Source organism: Microtus pennsylvanicus, chromosome 12, assembly GCF_037038515.1.
Source record: "Microtus pennsylvanicus isolate mMicPen1 chromosome 12, mMicPen1.hap1, whole genome shotgun sequence".
Taxonomy (NCBI): domain Eukaryota; kingdom Metazoa; phylum Chordata; class Mammalia; order Rodentia; family Cricetidae; genus Microtus; species Microtus pennsylvanicus.
The window spans coordinates 25653889-25668507 of record NC_134590.1 but is presented as its reverse complement, the minus strand read 5'-3'; the positions used below and the strand labels follow the sequence as shown (position 1 = coordinate 25668507).

Sequence of the window (14619 nt, the reverse complement as noted above, 5' to 3'; positions counted from 1 at the left end):
CCAGGTTTGGTTCCCAGCACCCACACTGTAGCTCATAACCATCTGTGATTCCAGTTCCAGGGGATCCCATGCCCTCTTCAGGCACCAGACACATGTGTTACACATACAAATAAATCTTTTTAAAGGCTAAAATAAAAATAACTAAAGAAACAAATACAATAAAAACATGAACACATGCTACCTTGTTTTCCCAAATAATTTCAATCATTTTAAGTGAATTCTAACTCATTAATGTGTAGATTATATTTAACTGAAAAGTACTCAAACTTTTAAACATCAAAATCAGAAATAAAGATAGGAGCTAAATTAACAGTGGCTGGATGCCTACAGGACTTATGGCCAGTAAAAGTCCCCGAAGCGTAGCACAGTACAGGTGATGTGGCCTCAGGCTCAAACATGGAGAAGCGAAGATCACCCCGCCACAGTTTAGCTTCCAGACACACTTCTTTTCCTGAAAACAAGAATTTGAATTAATCAGGTGGTGCTCATTGCTAAAAAGTCCACATATAACACAGCTAAGTTCTGGGTTCTGTTCCTTCTGGAGGTGCTAGGATTGAACCCAGAGCCTTGCACATGCTGCACCAAGGAGCAAGGCGCCAGCACCCAGAGGAATGCAGGCTTCTCTTCTCTTCTCTTCTCTTCTCCCCTGCCCTCCCTATTCACTCACTCAGAATCCTCCTGCCTCAGCCTCGTCAGTGCTAGGACTACCATTCCGGGTAAGACAGCACAGAGCAGCAAAGGAAGTCACTGATACTGATAACACACTACCATTTTCCCTTTTGATTGACTGGTGTGTGTGTGCACGCGCGCGCGCATGTGCATGCTCATGCACGAGTGATGGAGGAAGGTCATTGGTTAAGTAATAAAGAAACTGCTTGGCCTCATAGGTTAAAACATAGGTGGGAGGAGTAAACAGAACAGAATGCTGGGAGGAAGAGGAAGTGAGCTCAGACTTGACAGCTCTGCTCTCTGGAGCAGAGATGCCATGCTCCCCTCTCCCGGGTAGACGTGATAGCTCTGCTCTCTGAGGCACATGCGATGAAGCTCCAACCTAGGATGGATGTAGGCTAGAATCTTCTTGGTAAGCGCACCTAGCGGTGCTATGTAGATGATTAGAAATGGGCTAAATTAATATGTGAGAATTAGCCTAGAAGAGGCTAGATAGAAATGGGCCAAGCAGTGTTTAAATGAATACAGTTTGTGTGTTGTTATTTCGGGGCATAAGCTAGCTGGTGGCCGGGGTGCGAGGGACGCAGCCCCGCCGCTCCAATTACAACACACGTGCATGTGTGTGCCCTCATGGATGTGCATGTGTGCATTTACTCATTCTGAACACACAGCTCAGTATGTTTCCTTCACTGATTTTACAAAATGGCTTTAAAAATAATTTTAAAGCATTATATTCAAAATAATCTCTCTTCCTGATCTAAAAACTGTCAGAAACCAATTACTCAATCTTATAAACAACTTGGTGCATATATTTATGTTTCTGATGATTTTGCCAGGGTGGAATCATAGAAACAAATTTTTTGGTCAAAGATTATGAGATTTCCACAGCCACACTACGTCTCTGCATTTACTTCCTGTGTATTACTGATTACATCACTATGTGCACATAACCGAGCCTCAAGTGCTGGGATCACTCAGGTGCCAGCTCATCTGTATGGCTGGAGGCATGGCACTCAGGGCTTCGTGCATACTGGGCAAGCACTGTACCAGTGAGCTGTATCCCAGCCCTCAAACTGTCCTCCTGTGTCCTCCCGTCCACACAAGCTGCTACCTCTCGGGGACGCGACTGTCAGTCACTGTAATATCAGTGTCTCATTTCGTTGCTTCGAGTACTAAAGGTCAGAAACATTTATGTCCTCAGCAGCTTCTTCCTGTGTGTTTATGCACTTGTTTTTATTTTCTTCTGGGTTTTTCTAATCACTTATATTTATTCTTTATTTCTATTTATACCAGTGAGCTTTGATTCACTGTTATTTCAAAAGAAAATTATTGCAGTTTCCTTATAATTTTTATATAAGTTTGATATTTTCATGTAATAAGAGCTTAAAATAGCTTTTTTTTCTGTTATGGTCATTCTGAATACCTAATATTGCAGAAATTATTTGAAAGAAAGTTAAAAATGCCTAAAGATGTTTAAATTTGACTAATCACTTTTTTCCAGACTAAACATTATACATGGGCTTATAGTTAATGCCTGCTTCCAGACTCAGGCGCACATTACAGTGACATGCCCCTGTGTTTGCAGTGTGACACGGATACAGGGAATCCTTACATAGATGTCTAGAGCATACACATGCTGGTCATGAGACCCGACATAGATGAGGCCTGTGGTGGGGTCCATGGCTGGCGAGCTTTTGACAGCATCTTCAGTAGTAAATGCCCAATGTTTTTCTCCACTCTTACTTCTTAGAACATAAACTAATCCATCATAGCAGCCTACAGAGAAACAAAATATAAACGATGAGATTAAGATACCTTGATAAAAATATTTAGTTTAAGTGATGACAATTTGTATTCACACTCTTCTTATATATGTCTGTTCTCGCACCTGATTTAGCTTTCAGCAGACACAGCAGATCCTGAAGAGCACATTCCTGTAAAATCCCAGCTAGTGCTGGTCTGGCGGCACAGGTCTCTCACCCAGCCCTAGGCCTCAGCCCCGAGTGCTGAGTTGCAGGTGGACACCTCCACACCCAGCAGGCCCTTGTTTTTAATAGTACTGCGGGGCAGCAAGACGGTCAGTAAAGACACCTGCCACCAAGCCTGACGTCATGATACCCAGGCCAACATAGGGGAAAGAGACAACCAACAAGTAGTCTCTCACCTCACGAGCACACAGACACACACACACTGACAGAATTGGGTTCAAATCTGCCCTGGCTGTGACCGGATAAACTGCCCAGTGTCACAGAGCTTCGGGTTATTCTCCTTTTACCCAACCGTTATTGTAACAGTACAGATGCTCAGAGCTATTTGAGAAAAGCTAGCATGAATAACAACCAATGTCCACTGCACATTTCCTTTGTATGGGGCTTTTTCTTTTGAGACTGGGGCCATTAGCCCAGGCTAGCCTCAGGTATCCTAAGACCTTCTGATCCTTCAGCCTCCACCTCCTGAGTGCTGAGATTACGGTTGTGCATGATCACACCATCTGGTTTATACAGTGCTGGGGATTGAACCCAGGGCCCTGACATGCTAGACAAGCATTCTGCCATCCAAGCCACATCCCCAGCCTACATTTTCAAATACTTTAGCCTAATTATATCCATACTTATGGATGACAACAATGGAAGCAGGTTAACAAACAAAAGAGCCAAAATCTCAAAGTTACCATGTGGCAGCATCAGGATTTAAATCTAAGAGCCGGTATTCTTAGTAACTCCACTGAACTTCTCTTCCCAAGTGTGGCTGTGGATGAAAAGAAAGTTCGGGGATCCTGATGTAGAAAGGGTAAAAACCTCCAAATGAAGTCGCTACAGAGACCTGGGCACACAGAATAAGACGAAGTGGATGGGACCTGAGGACAGCCATTTAGGATGGCTTCAACTGCTACACTTTACATTGTTCTGCCCACGGCCAGGTCATTGCTCTTGAGATTCAATTTCCAAGCTGTTTTCTGTGTCGCCATCATTGAAGAGCCTTGCAGTGTACCAATGGACTGCTGGGCTTGATTAATCCTGCCCAGAACTCTTTGAGAGTTGCCATGGGTTTAAAATACAGCCACACATTCTCAGACGTTCTTCCAGAAATGGAAACTAATTTTCTCCCCTGAGCAGGAACTGGACCTAGTGATCTATGTTTAATGAACACAATTAAACAAAAATGATGGTCTCCAGTTTTAGAGCCTAAGTCTCTTGTGGCTTTCTCTTTAGGATCACCTGCTCTGAGGGAAGTCAGATGCCGTGCTGTGCAAATGTTCAGACAGCTACAGAGAGAGGCTCATGTGGCAAAACCAGAATCTTCTTAGCAAAAACCAACTAAGAAGAGAGGCCCTGTGCTGACAGTGCTGTCTGTGAGCCGTCTTGAAAGCAAACCTGCCACTCCACATAAAGCCCTCAGGGCCTACAGAAGCATGAGACCTCGATCGTCAGCTAAGTGCCTCCAAACTTCCTGACCCAGGGACACTGCGGTGGGTCAGTGGGTCTCAACGTAATGTGTGCCACAGCATCATGCTCTATTACGGTTTCCGTTTCTCCGTGAGAAAAGTGAGGTGGTGAATTAAACATTGCCAAAGTCAGAGTACAGCAATACAGAGCTAAGCTTCCATCCAGGTGTCAGACTAAAAGTGTGTGTGTGTGTGCGTGTGTGTGCGTGTGTGTGCGTGTGTGTGTGTGGAATTTAACTCTACGAACCTCGGATTCAGAAGCTTACCCACTACAATAAAGTTTCCACACTTGGACACGCATGCCGAGGATTCAATTCGATCTCCCAGGAGCTGTTCCCACCTCGTCTTCCCAGAGTAAAGGTCGACCGCTTTCACTCTGTGGGAGTGGGAGCCGATGTACACGGTTGTGGATGACGGATCGGCAGCTGCCATCACCAGCAGAGGGGACGCATCTACGCATTTGCCCGTGTCTGACCGCCACCTCTCTCGCAACACGGTCTCAGCCCCTGCCGCAGGTTTCCCCTCCTGAGAAACTGATGGCTTTTTCAACTTCTCTTCAGGAACTGGAGGACTTAAGTCTTTTGGTGCTTGAGTGTCAGTCTGTGAGATGAAATCAGGAGGACAGACTGACGGGCAATGTCCTAAATTAGTTAAATGCCCCCGAGTGCCCAGAGATAGGAGCTGACTCCCTCTGCTGAGAGCAATCAGAGCGTTTGCCTCGCTGTCGTGGGCAAAGGGCAAGGCCGGCTGAGCAGGTTTGCGGCTGGCTTCCTCTGGGGCCGTGTCACTGAGTTTCCTTTTGGTGGCACAGCCCTTGCCGACTTTCAGGTCCTCCTGTGCAAACATGGTCTGAACGATGTGGCTGTACACCTCTAAGATAGATCTGCTGAGAATAACCTCCAGGAGCCCAGGCATAGATGTGCCAGTGAGTTTTTCAATCTCATTGAGGAGCCACATGGACTTGAGGGAATCGCCGCCGCTATTTAAGAAGACTGAGTCCTCGGGAACCTTCCAGGCATCCCCGGGATCCCCAGGGAGACTCAGAATAGACTACACACAGAGAGGGAGAGACACGGTAAGAGGCCCGAACACAGGACTGCACACGTAACAAGTGATACAGATAGCATCATAAAAAATGCTAACAATTAAGATAGTTAAAAATTGTTTTTTTCTGTTCTAATGATTATCACTATACCACCAACTCTGTCAGATTCACTCTATAATCTCTAAATATGATGCCCTTTAGAGCAGTTTTCCTACCCATAAAATAAGGAATAGGTCACAGAAACATCTGCTTTACCAACTAGTCCCTAAGATCCCCATGGCTGATATTCCACTTCGTACAGCTCAAACTGCCTTACAGTGAGCAAAAACAACAGTCCTCGATTTTTAAGACTAACCAAATGCATCTGCTTCACAGAAGCATTCAGAAAATCTACATCTTTTTATTGCTGTTGTTTTCGAGACAGGGTTTCTCTGTCCTGGAACTAGCTCTGTAGACCAGACAGGCCTCGAACTCACAGAAATCCACCTGCCTCTGCTTCCCAAGTGCTGGAGTTAAAGGCCTGGGACACCAACGCCTGCTGAAAAATCTACATCTTATCTAAGAACATTTGCTGGCCTATTGGGACACATTAAAAAATGCCTGAGCAGTAGCACACAGCTACTGCACGTTTCTCAAGACTAATGACAGAGCCCAAGATGCGATGGCTAGCCCACCCGGTACAGCATGCTTCTAGCCTGGCGAGAGCACAGGCACTGCACTGCCTCTCCCGAGAAAAGTCACGTCAGTAGGCGAATAGACACGAGCACCCTGTAAACTAGCTCCCTTTCAATGAATGTCTGTGAGACAGTTACTTAAACACTCCAACCTTTGAATGACTGGACTAAGGAAGACATGCTACTTGGCACCTGGGCAGAAATAACATTTTAAAAACATTTTTACTGGTTTACTAGGAATACTAAAATTCCCTACAAAGAATGAATTACAGAAATAAGTTTGTATTTAAGAAACTGTACCTTCCATAAATACTGTAATTTTTCCCAAAGTTCCTCTTTTCCATGGATCTTATTCCTAGGCTCCGAGTTTATGTAGTCTAAATATATCTTGTTTAATTCAGAAACATCAATTTTTCCTTAGTATGAAGAGAAATAACAAACATTAAAATAACATTTAAACTTTAACCATGCAGCTGGGGGTATAGCCAAGCAGTAAAACACATGTTCAGCACCCACGTGGGCCTAGGCTTGATCCCACCCCATAAAATAAGCAAATTAATTTTGCCCCAGAGTCACTGTGTTTATCAGCCACACGCTCTTCACTGTAAAGCTCAGACACCATAGAGCACAGAGAGTCAGTTCTGAAGGCCAATGCTACGAAGACAAGAGGAAAGGAGACGCTCTTTATCCACGGAAAAAGGCTCAAGACGTGGTCTCGAGTATGCCTTAGATAAAAATGCCACGGGTAAGGAACTACCAAGAATGCACACACGCACGCACGCGCACGCGCGCGCGCACGCGCACACACACACACACACACACACGATGCACGTTAAAATGTGTCTGTGTGTGTTCTGTGTAAGTCGATACAACTCTTGGGACTTGACTCTCTCCATCGCAGCATCAAGTTATCAACCCACCAGGCTGGTGCTGCAACCATTTCTACCACTGAGACATCTCTCTAGCCTCATAGGTTTTTTTTTCTTCTTTGTTTTTTTTAAAGCAGGATCTTACTATGTAGCTCAAGCTGGTGTCAAGCTTGGTAATCCTCCTGCCTCAGTTTCCCCAGTGCAGGTATGTGACCCTCCCTGTGTCTGAATTTAAGAGTATATATTTTGCAGCCTACTTGCAAATCAGAATACCACCAGCCCACAGGAGTCTCTCATCAGGGATGAGTTAGTAACACAAAGCGATTAACAGAGTCTACCGTAATTCATGCTAGTATTGCTAATAACGGCACTTATGCAGCTGTTAAACTAATTAGTGTTCTCCAGCTTGGCACACATCTGCTTTACGTCACTTTATTTACCATGGCACGTGACTGGCAGAGCATCAATCAACACCATGTCATCAGGGAGAGCGTGAGTTGGAAGGCGTTTCCGCAGTTCTTTAAAGATGCTATCCTTTACCAAATCAACTTTGGTTACGACGAAGAGAATCAACTTTTCCTGATTATACCACGTAACTGCACAGGATTCCACCTGGTGAAGTTCTTCAGCCACCTGGAAGAGAGATTGTCCTCACTTACTAATAGGGACACCTAGAAACGGGCTCCTAAATGCTTGGATTTGCTGTCCTGTGCCAGTCTAAAATCAGTACAGCTGAATCACTTCCAGAAAATACCTGAGTTTTTTTTTTTTAATTGCTTGCTATTGGTATCTACTACTAACAGAGCTACCAGTCCTCCTGTCCGCAAAAATACATTCCAAAGCAAATAAGCCAATGTATTTTCATAGGTCTCGGAATCTATTTTGTTAACCTCTTTATGTATTTTTATGTATGTGTGCTTGTGAGTTTTTATGCACCATGTGAATGCAGATGCTGGAGGAGCCAGAGGGAGTCGGGTACCCTGCAACTGGAGCTGAAAAAAAAAGTTGTGAACTGTCTGATGTGGGTGCTACAAGGCAAACCTGGGTCCTCTGCAGGAACAGTATGTAGTAATAGGAGCGGCGGAGCTGCGTCCCCAGCACCCTGGCCGCCTGGCTAGCTTATGCCCCGAAATAACAACACACAAATTGTATTCATTTAAACACTGCTTGGCCCTTTAGCTCTAGCCCTTACTGGCTAATTCTGATATCTGGATCAACCTATCTCTAATAATCTGTGAGCACCGGTCTTACCGGGAAGATTCTAGCCTATGTCCATCCTGGGTCGGAGCTTCATCGCGTGTGTCTGCCCAGGAGCGGGGTATGGTGTCTCTTCTGAGGCGTCTGCTCCCAAGAGGAGAGCTGTCGAGTCTGAGCTCACTTCCTCTTCCTCCCAGCATTCTGTTCTGTTTTCTCCACCCACCTGTGTTCTAACCTATGAGGGCCAGCCAAGTAGTTTCTTTATTTTTTTTAGCCAATGACCTTCCTCCATCAACAGTAACCGTTCTAACCAGTGGGCCATCTCTCCAACCCCTTATTTTAAAAATAGCCATCTTGGCTGAGCAGTGGTGCTGCATGCCTTTAATCTCAGCACTTAGGGGGTAGAAGCAGGAGGATCTCTGTGAGTTCAAAGCCTGGTCTTCAGAGTGAGTTCCAGGACAGCCAGGACTACACAGAGAGACCCTGTCTCAGAACACCCGCCCCCCCCAACAAAAACATTTAAAAATGTCCATCTAAAGCCAGACTTGGGGAGTCGTGCCTGTAAGCCTAACACAAGGAAGGCCGAAGCAGGAGGACTTGGAATTTTAGACTAGCCTGGGCTACATAAACAGATTCTGCCTCAAAACAAAACTATCAAACAAAATATCTTCCTGATGGAAATAAGAGATACCTTGAATTATCCATGCCTTTTACTGCAATTATTTTGGGATTTTTGTTTTGTTTTGTTAGGTTTTTTGATACAGGGCTTCTGTATGTAGTCCTGGCTGTCCTGGAACTCATTTTGTAGACCAGGCTGGCTTTTAACTCAGAGATTTACCTGCCTCTGCCTCCTGAGTGCTGGGATTCAAGGTGTGCACCACCGCCACCTGGCACTGATTCTTTCTTTTTTTTTTTTAAAGCTAGGATCCTGTTATATAGCTCAGCCTGGCCTTGAGCCCATAATGCTCAGCCTCAGCCTCCTGAGTGATGTGCCAGGCATGTGAGCTGTAGAGGACCTGGCACAGAAGTCTGGCGGTAGCTGCCTCTGCTGCCTAATACACTAAGAGACACTTAGTGTTAAATGGCTCTACCTGTCGTACAAGCTCAATGTTAAGACGTTTGCCGTGGCGCTTGATCTGGCTGTCCTTTCTTCCCAAGAAAAACATATCTCCATCTTTCACAGTCACAAAGTCTCCCGTGGCCCGCATGGTGCCAGGAGGCACTGCCGTTTCACCATCCAGGAAACACACTCTGTTTTCCCCACCTTTCAAAGACACAAACTCCAATGTCACAAAATCCATGGAAAATTATTTAACAACATCAAAATCAAAGTACCTCTAAAATTCAGTGACTAAGATTCAGACCTTGACTATATTAAAATGAGGAGACTTCTTAATGCTACCCAGGCACAATAATTTCAGGAAGTTAGCAAAAGGATAAGACCAAACTTATTTCTAAAAATGTATATGATTGTAAAAATATCATTAGAATACTGCTAGGTAGTTTTGTCTACAAATGCTAACACTTCAAATCATGTTTCTAGATAATTAGAAACTACATGTTAAACTATTCGGGTAAACACAAAATATTTTGTGATTATTTTTCTTTTTTTTTTTTTTTTTTTTTTGGTTTTTTTTTTTTTTTGGTTTTTTCGAGACAGGGTTTCTCTGTGGCTTTGGAGCCTGTCCTGGAACTAGCTCTGTAGACCAGGCTGGTCTCGAACTCACAGAGATCCGCCTGTCTCTGCCTCCCAAGTGCTGGGATTACAGGCGTGCGCCACCACCGCCCGGCTATTTTGTGATTATGAAAAGACTAAAATTTATCACGGAAAAGTGCGCTCTATATTAAAAAAACATGAAATGAACATAAGAAACATCTGATTTTTCTTTTTGAAAAATAAACCAACAAACATGAACCAACCTAAAAATACCTGGCCGGTGCCCTCGCGAACTGGGGAGCCGTTTGTGCCCCTGACTTCGACCACCGTTCCGAGGAGTGGTGACCCCAGCTGCACGGGAGATTCGTGTCTGCAGAAAAACACAGCCCAGGGCAGGCTTAAAATTCACATGTGGGCACACTTCCCAGTGTCTCAAAAGCAGTTTATGGTACAACGCAAAGCCGCCCGAGGAAATGGTCTGGTACCGTGTGTTACGTCACAAAAGGATCTGGTAGAATCTTGTCACCAGTTATAAGAAAGATTTTGGATTCTTAAGTTGAAATAGTGTCTTAAATATTATCACGACAGCACCTGGCAAACCCTGTCAGTAGGGTTAGGAGCATAGCTCCACAGTGGAGGGCGGGCTTAGCAAGCAAAGACTATCACCTTCAACAGCGTCACATTCAACTGCCATCCCCAACAAAACGCACAAGCCCCAGGGCTAATGCTAAGATCTCGGGAGAAGACTCCCCCCTCTATTGAGTGTGACTAAAGCCTTACTTCACAGGAGAATTAAGGACTTCCTCGGGGATCCTGTAGAAAGTCGCCCAACTAGACACCTCTGTGATACCATAAATGTTAAATATTCTTGTCTTATTGCCTTCGCCTCTCCAGCTTCTGAGAACAGCCAGTGAGGGGAAGGCTTCCCCACCAAGGGCCAGCACTCTCAGAGAAGTATGCGCTGACAGGACAGTGGACTTGATGAGCTCACATCCAAATCTTCTCAGCAATGTTGGCGTTGCCTGGAAACACAATAAAAATCACTTTAGTTTCCTCCTTCCGTATGTAAACACTGTAATCATTACTTCGGAACCTATAAGGACACTAAGACTGTATTTTTTTTTTAAAGATGCATTATTATTTCTGTGTATGTTTGTATGTGTGTGCCTGCAGAAGCCAGAAGAGGTCATTGGATGCCTATGGCTGGAGTTAGAGGCATTGTCAACCACTAGACACAGTGCTAGGGACTGAACTCTGGGCCTCTGAGAGAGCAAGGAATACTCTTAACCACCGGGACATCTCTCTAGCCCTACGGCTATAATTTTCAGTTGGTAAGCCCTATTTATAAAACCCTAATAAATATTTCCCATCTTATCCATTTTGTTGTATATATAAACAGTTTATTTATTTTTTATTATCAAGTGGTATGCCACTATATAAATTAAGACTTTTTTCCATTTCCATATAAAATCTAGGATCAACTTGTGAACTTCTATCAAACATTTCCTGGGATTTGGTAGGATAGTGCATTTAATATAATTTACAGACTGAGTGTGAACTCCCCTGTTGACAGTGCTTGGACTTCTACATCTCTATGACTGTTTTGCTTTCATGCATATGTGGGTGCCTGAGGATGAAAGAAGGCACCAGATCCCCTAGATCTTGGGGTCTGAAGTGACGGATGGTTATGAGCACCATGTGGGTGCCGGGAACCAAACTGAAGTCCTCTGGAAGAGCAGCAAACGCTCTTATCCTCAGCGACCACTCCAGCCCCATCGCGCTGAGCCATTTACCATGTAATATCTCACAACCCGTGTTCTACACTCTGTTTTATAACTTCTGTGAGTGCTTCTTCTCCATGCCTATGTGTGCACCATGCGCGCACCATGTGTGCCTAGGCGGTGTTCTCCGAGGTCAGAAGATGGTGTCAGATCCTCTAGAACTGGAGTTACAGTTATGAGCCACCATGTGGGTGACAGAAGTTGAACCTGTCCTCTCCAAGGACAGCGTCTGAATTCACAGTGGGTGTGACAGCATGCACAAAATCCATGCACGCCCAGGCCAGATCAAGTCCCAGCATGGAGAGAGGAGTTGGGCACAATGTCCCACCCCTAACCAAGGAGCTACCAGCAACTGCCAGTTTCTCTTAAGAGTGTAGCCCTGGATTCTAGCCATAAATAAAGGACATTGAGCCTATAATATGAGATCCTAGAGAAGCTAAATAAGAAGGTGATCTCAAAGAAAAACATAAAGTTATCCTCCTGATATTGGAAGGAGACAAGATTGCCAGGCAAAAATTGGAAACTTGGGGGCTAGAGAGATGGCTCAGTGGTTAAGAGCATTGCCTGCTCTTCCAAAGGTCCTGAGTTCAAATCCCAGCAACCACATGGTGGCTCACAACCATCTGTAATGGGGTCTGGTGCCTTCTTCTGGCCTGCAGGCATACACACAGACAGAATATTGTATACATAATAAATATTTTTTAAAAAATGGGAAACGGGGTGGGGATGGGATGGGGGTAAGGGGAAATGGGGAGAAAAAAGTGAGAAGGGAGGATGGGGAGAGCTTGGGGGAATGGGACGGTTTGGATGGAGGCAGGGTGGATATGGGAGTAGGGAAGTATATATCTTAATTAAGGGAGCCATTTTAGGGTCAGCAAGAGACTTGACTCTAGAGAGGTGTTCCCAGGTGTCCAGGGAGATGTCCCCAGCTAGATCCTTGGGCAGCTGAGGAGAGGGAGCCTGAACTGGCCCTATCCTATAGCCATACTGATGAATATCTTGCATATCACCATAGAAACTTCATCTGGCGATGGATGGAGCTAGAGACAGAGACCCACACTGGAGCACCGAACTGAGCTCCCACAGTCCAAATGAGGAGCAGAAGGAGGGAGAACATGAGTTAGGACCGCGAGGGGTACGCCCACCCACTGAGACAGTGGGGCTGATCTAATGGGAGCTCACCAAGGCCAGCTGGATGATGGAGCATGTGATCAAACTGGACTCCCTGAACGTGGCTGTCAAGGAGGGATAACTGAGAAGCCAAGGACAATGGCACTAGGTTTTGATCCTACTGCATGTAATGACTTTGTGGGAGCCTAGTCTGTTTGGATGCTTACCTTCCTAGTCCTGGATGGAGCAGGGAGGACCTTGGACTTCCCACAGGGCAGGGAACCCCGACTGCTCTTTGGACTGGAGAGGGAGGGGAAGGGGGATGGAGGATCGAGAGGGAAATGGGAAGAGGTGGAAATTTTTAATTAAATAATAAAAATAAATTTAAAAAATTAAAAAAAAAAGAGTGTAGCCCTGGTAAGTTGACCATGTGTCAGTGAAAGGCCACACATCCAAGAATATTTGGTCTGCACAAATCAGCCTTTGTGGTGGTTTAAATAAAAATGGTCCCCATAGGCTCATAAGAAGTGGTACTATTAGGTGTGGCTTTGTTGGAGAAAGTGTGTCATCTGGGGTGGGCTTTGAGGCTCATTTTCTCTCTCTTCCTGCTGTCTGCTGATCCAGATGTAGAACTCTCAGCTCCTTCTCCAGCACCATGTCTACCTAAGTGCCACCATGACAATAATGGACTAAACCTTTGAACTGTAAGCCAGCCCCAATCAAATGTTTCCTTATAAGAGTTGCTGTGGTCATGGTGTCTCTTCATAGCAATAGGAACCAACACTGCCAGGCTCCTTTGTTTGTTTGTTTGTTTTGGATTGTTTTTTGGGGGATGGGTTGTTTGTTTGGTTTTGGTTTTTCAAGACAGGGTTTCTCCGTGTAGCCTGGCTGTCCTGGAACTCACTTTGTAGACCAGGTTGGCCTCAAACTCACAAAGAACTGCCTGCCTCTGCCTCCAGAGTGCTACTGCCCGGCATCCTTAGTTTATTTTAAATACAGGATTCTAGGTATTTCAGGCTAGCCTTCTACTCACTATATAGCAGAGGTTGGTCTTGAGCTCCTTATAGGAAGACTCTTCCTCCCAAGTATTGAGAGTCTAGGCAGATGCTAACACACCTGGTTCTTAGCTCATCTGTAGTGGTGCAATTAATATACTAGCTTTTGGTAGGAAACATAATATGCTTAAATGTTGTGAGAGAAGATACCCCAACAGTACACCATAGTCAAAGTCAAGTTCCTCCAGTTGTACTACAGGTAATGCACAGTTAATGATTCTCTAGGCATGACTAACTGAACTCTCTTTCATTTTAAAATAAACATTGCCATCACAAGGTGGTACCTTTGATGAGCTAACTGCACATCATCAATCCCCTGGGAAGAACTATAGAAATACAAAGGATTCTCTAAGACATGTAACATTAGAAGAATGTGGATGAAAACTTTTCTGTTGCTACTGAAATATACCTGTAGAGCGGTCACTCTGTGGCGGGAAAAGAGAACATCAGCTAACTTGGCTGGGAACACTTTGACAGAAGTTGGCACGATGAGCAGACAGGCTCCACTGGACAGAGAAACAAATATTTCCACAACAGACGGATCGAAGGTCAGAGGCGAAGCCAGAAACAAAACGTCTTCTTGGGTGATGTCAAAAAGCACCCTAGGGACAGACAGAGCATAGCTGTCATAAGGAATGCCCAAGCCTGGGTAAGCACAGACCCTAAGGAACCATTAAGTAGGGACAGGAGAGACAGCTGGGTGGTCAAAAGCACTTCCTGCTCTTGCAAAGGACCCAGGTTCAGGTCCCAGCACCTGCATGGTATTTCACCACCATCTGAAACTCTTGTACCATGAAATTCATGCCTTCTCCTGACATCCATGAACACCAGACATACACTGACATGAATGCAAGGAAAACATTCATATGCATAAAATAAAAATAGATGAATCTAAACAAAGAAATCAGTTATCAGGAGAACACATTTTCTGAATGCTTCAGACTTTGTTCTTCAGATTAACCAATGGTGCAGCTGCTGCTAGAAACCCTCTTTACAGAAGGCAGGACTGAGAGCCCTTTAGGTGTGGTAGCGCATGCCCACAATCCTAGCACTTGGGAGCAGAGAAGGGTGGGTCTCTATGAGTTTGAGGACAGTCAGAGCTACATAATGAGACCCT

At 44.9% G+C, this 14619-nt stretch overlaps 1 protein-coding gene across 9 annotated transcripts in view; it reads right to left on the bottom strand.

Moving 5' to 3' along the window:
- Positions 1 to 14619, bottom strand: part of Aasdh (aminoadipate-semialdehyde dehydrogenase) — a 28672-nt gene that overhangs the window by 5479 nt on the left and 8574 nt on the right. For 8 of the 9 annotated variants that reach the window (XR_012907231.1, XR_012907232.1, XR_012907233.1 and 5 more), the window contains exons 5-13: positions 13912 to 14104; positions 10337 to 10578; positions 9820 to 9926; positions 8991 to 9163; positions 7143 to 7335; positions 6134 to 6249; positions 4381 to 5164; positions 2282 to 2445; positions 329 to 451 (exon numbers count right to left, since the gene is read on the bottom strand). Coding sequence is in view for 5 of the 9 variants with exons in the window: in XM_075942929.1 (XP_075799044.1) it covers positions 329 to 451; positions 2282 to 2445; positions 4381 to 5164; positions 6134 to 6249; positions 7143 to 7335; positions 8991 to 9163; positions 9820 to 9926; positions 10337 to 10578; positions 13912 to 14104 (2095 nt within the window). In the remaining 4 variants the exon portion in view is untranslated. Of the gene's footprint in view, positions 1 to 328; positions 452 to 2281; positions 2446 to 4380; positions 5165 to 6133; positions 6250 to 7142; positions 7336 to 8990; positions 9164 to 9819; positions 9927 to 10336; positions 10579 to 13911; positions 14105 to 14619 lie in introns of those variants that run through there. The other variant, XM_075942933.1, reaches the window with a different exon arrangement.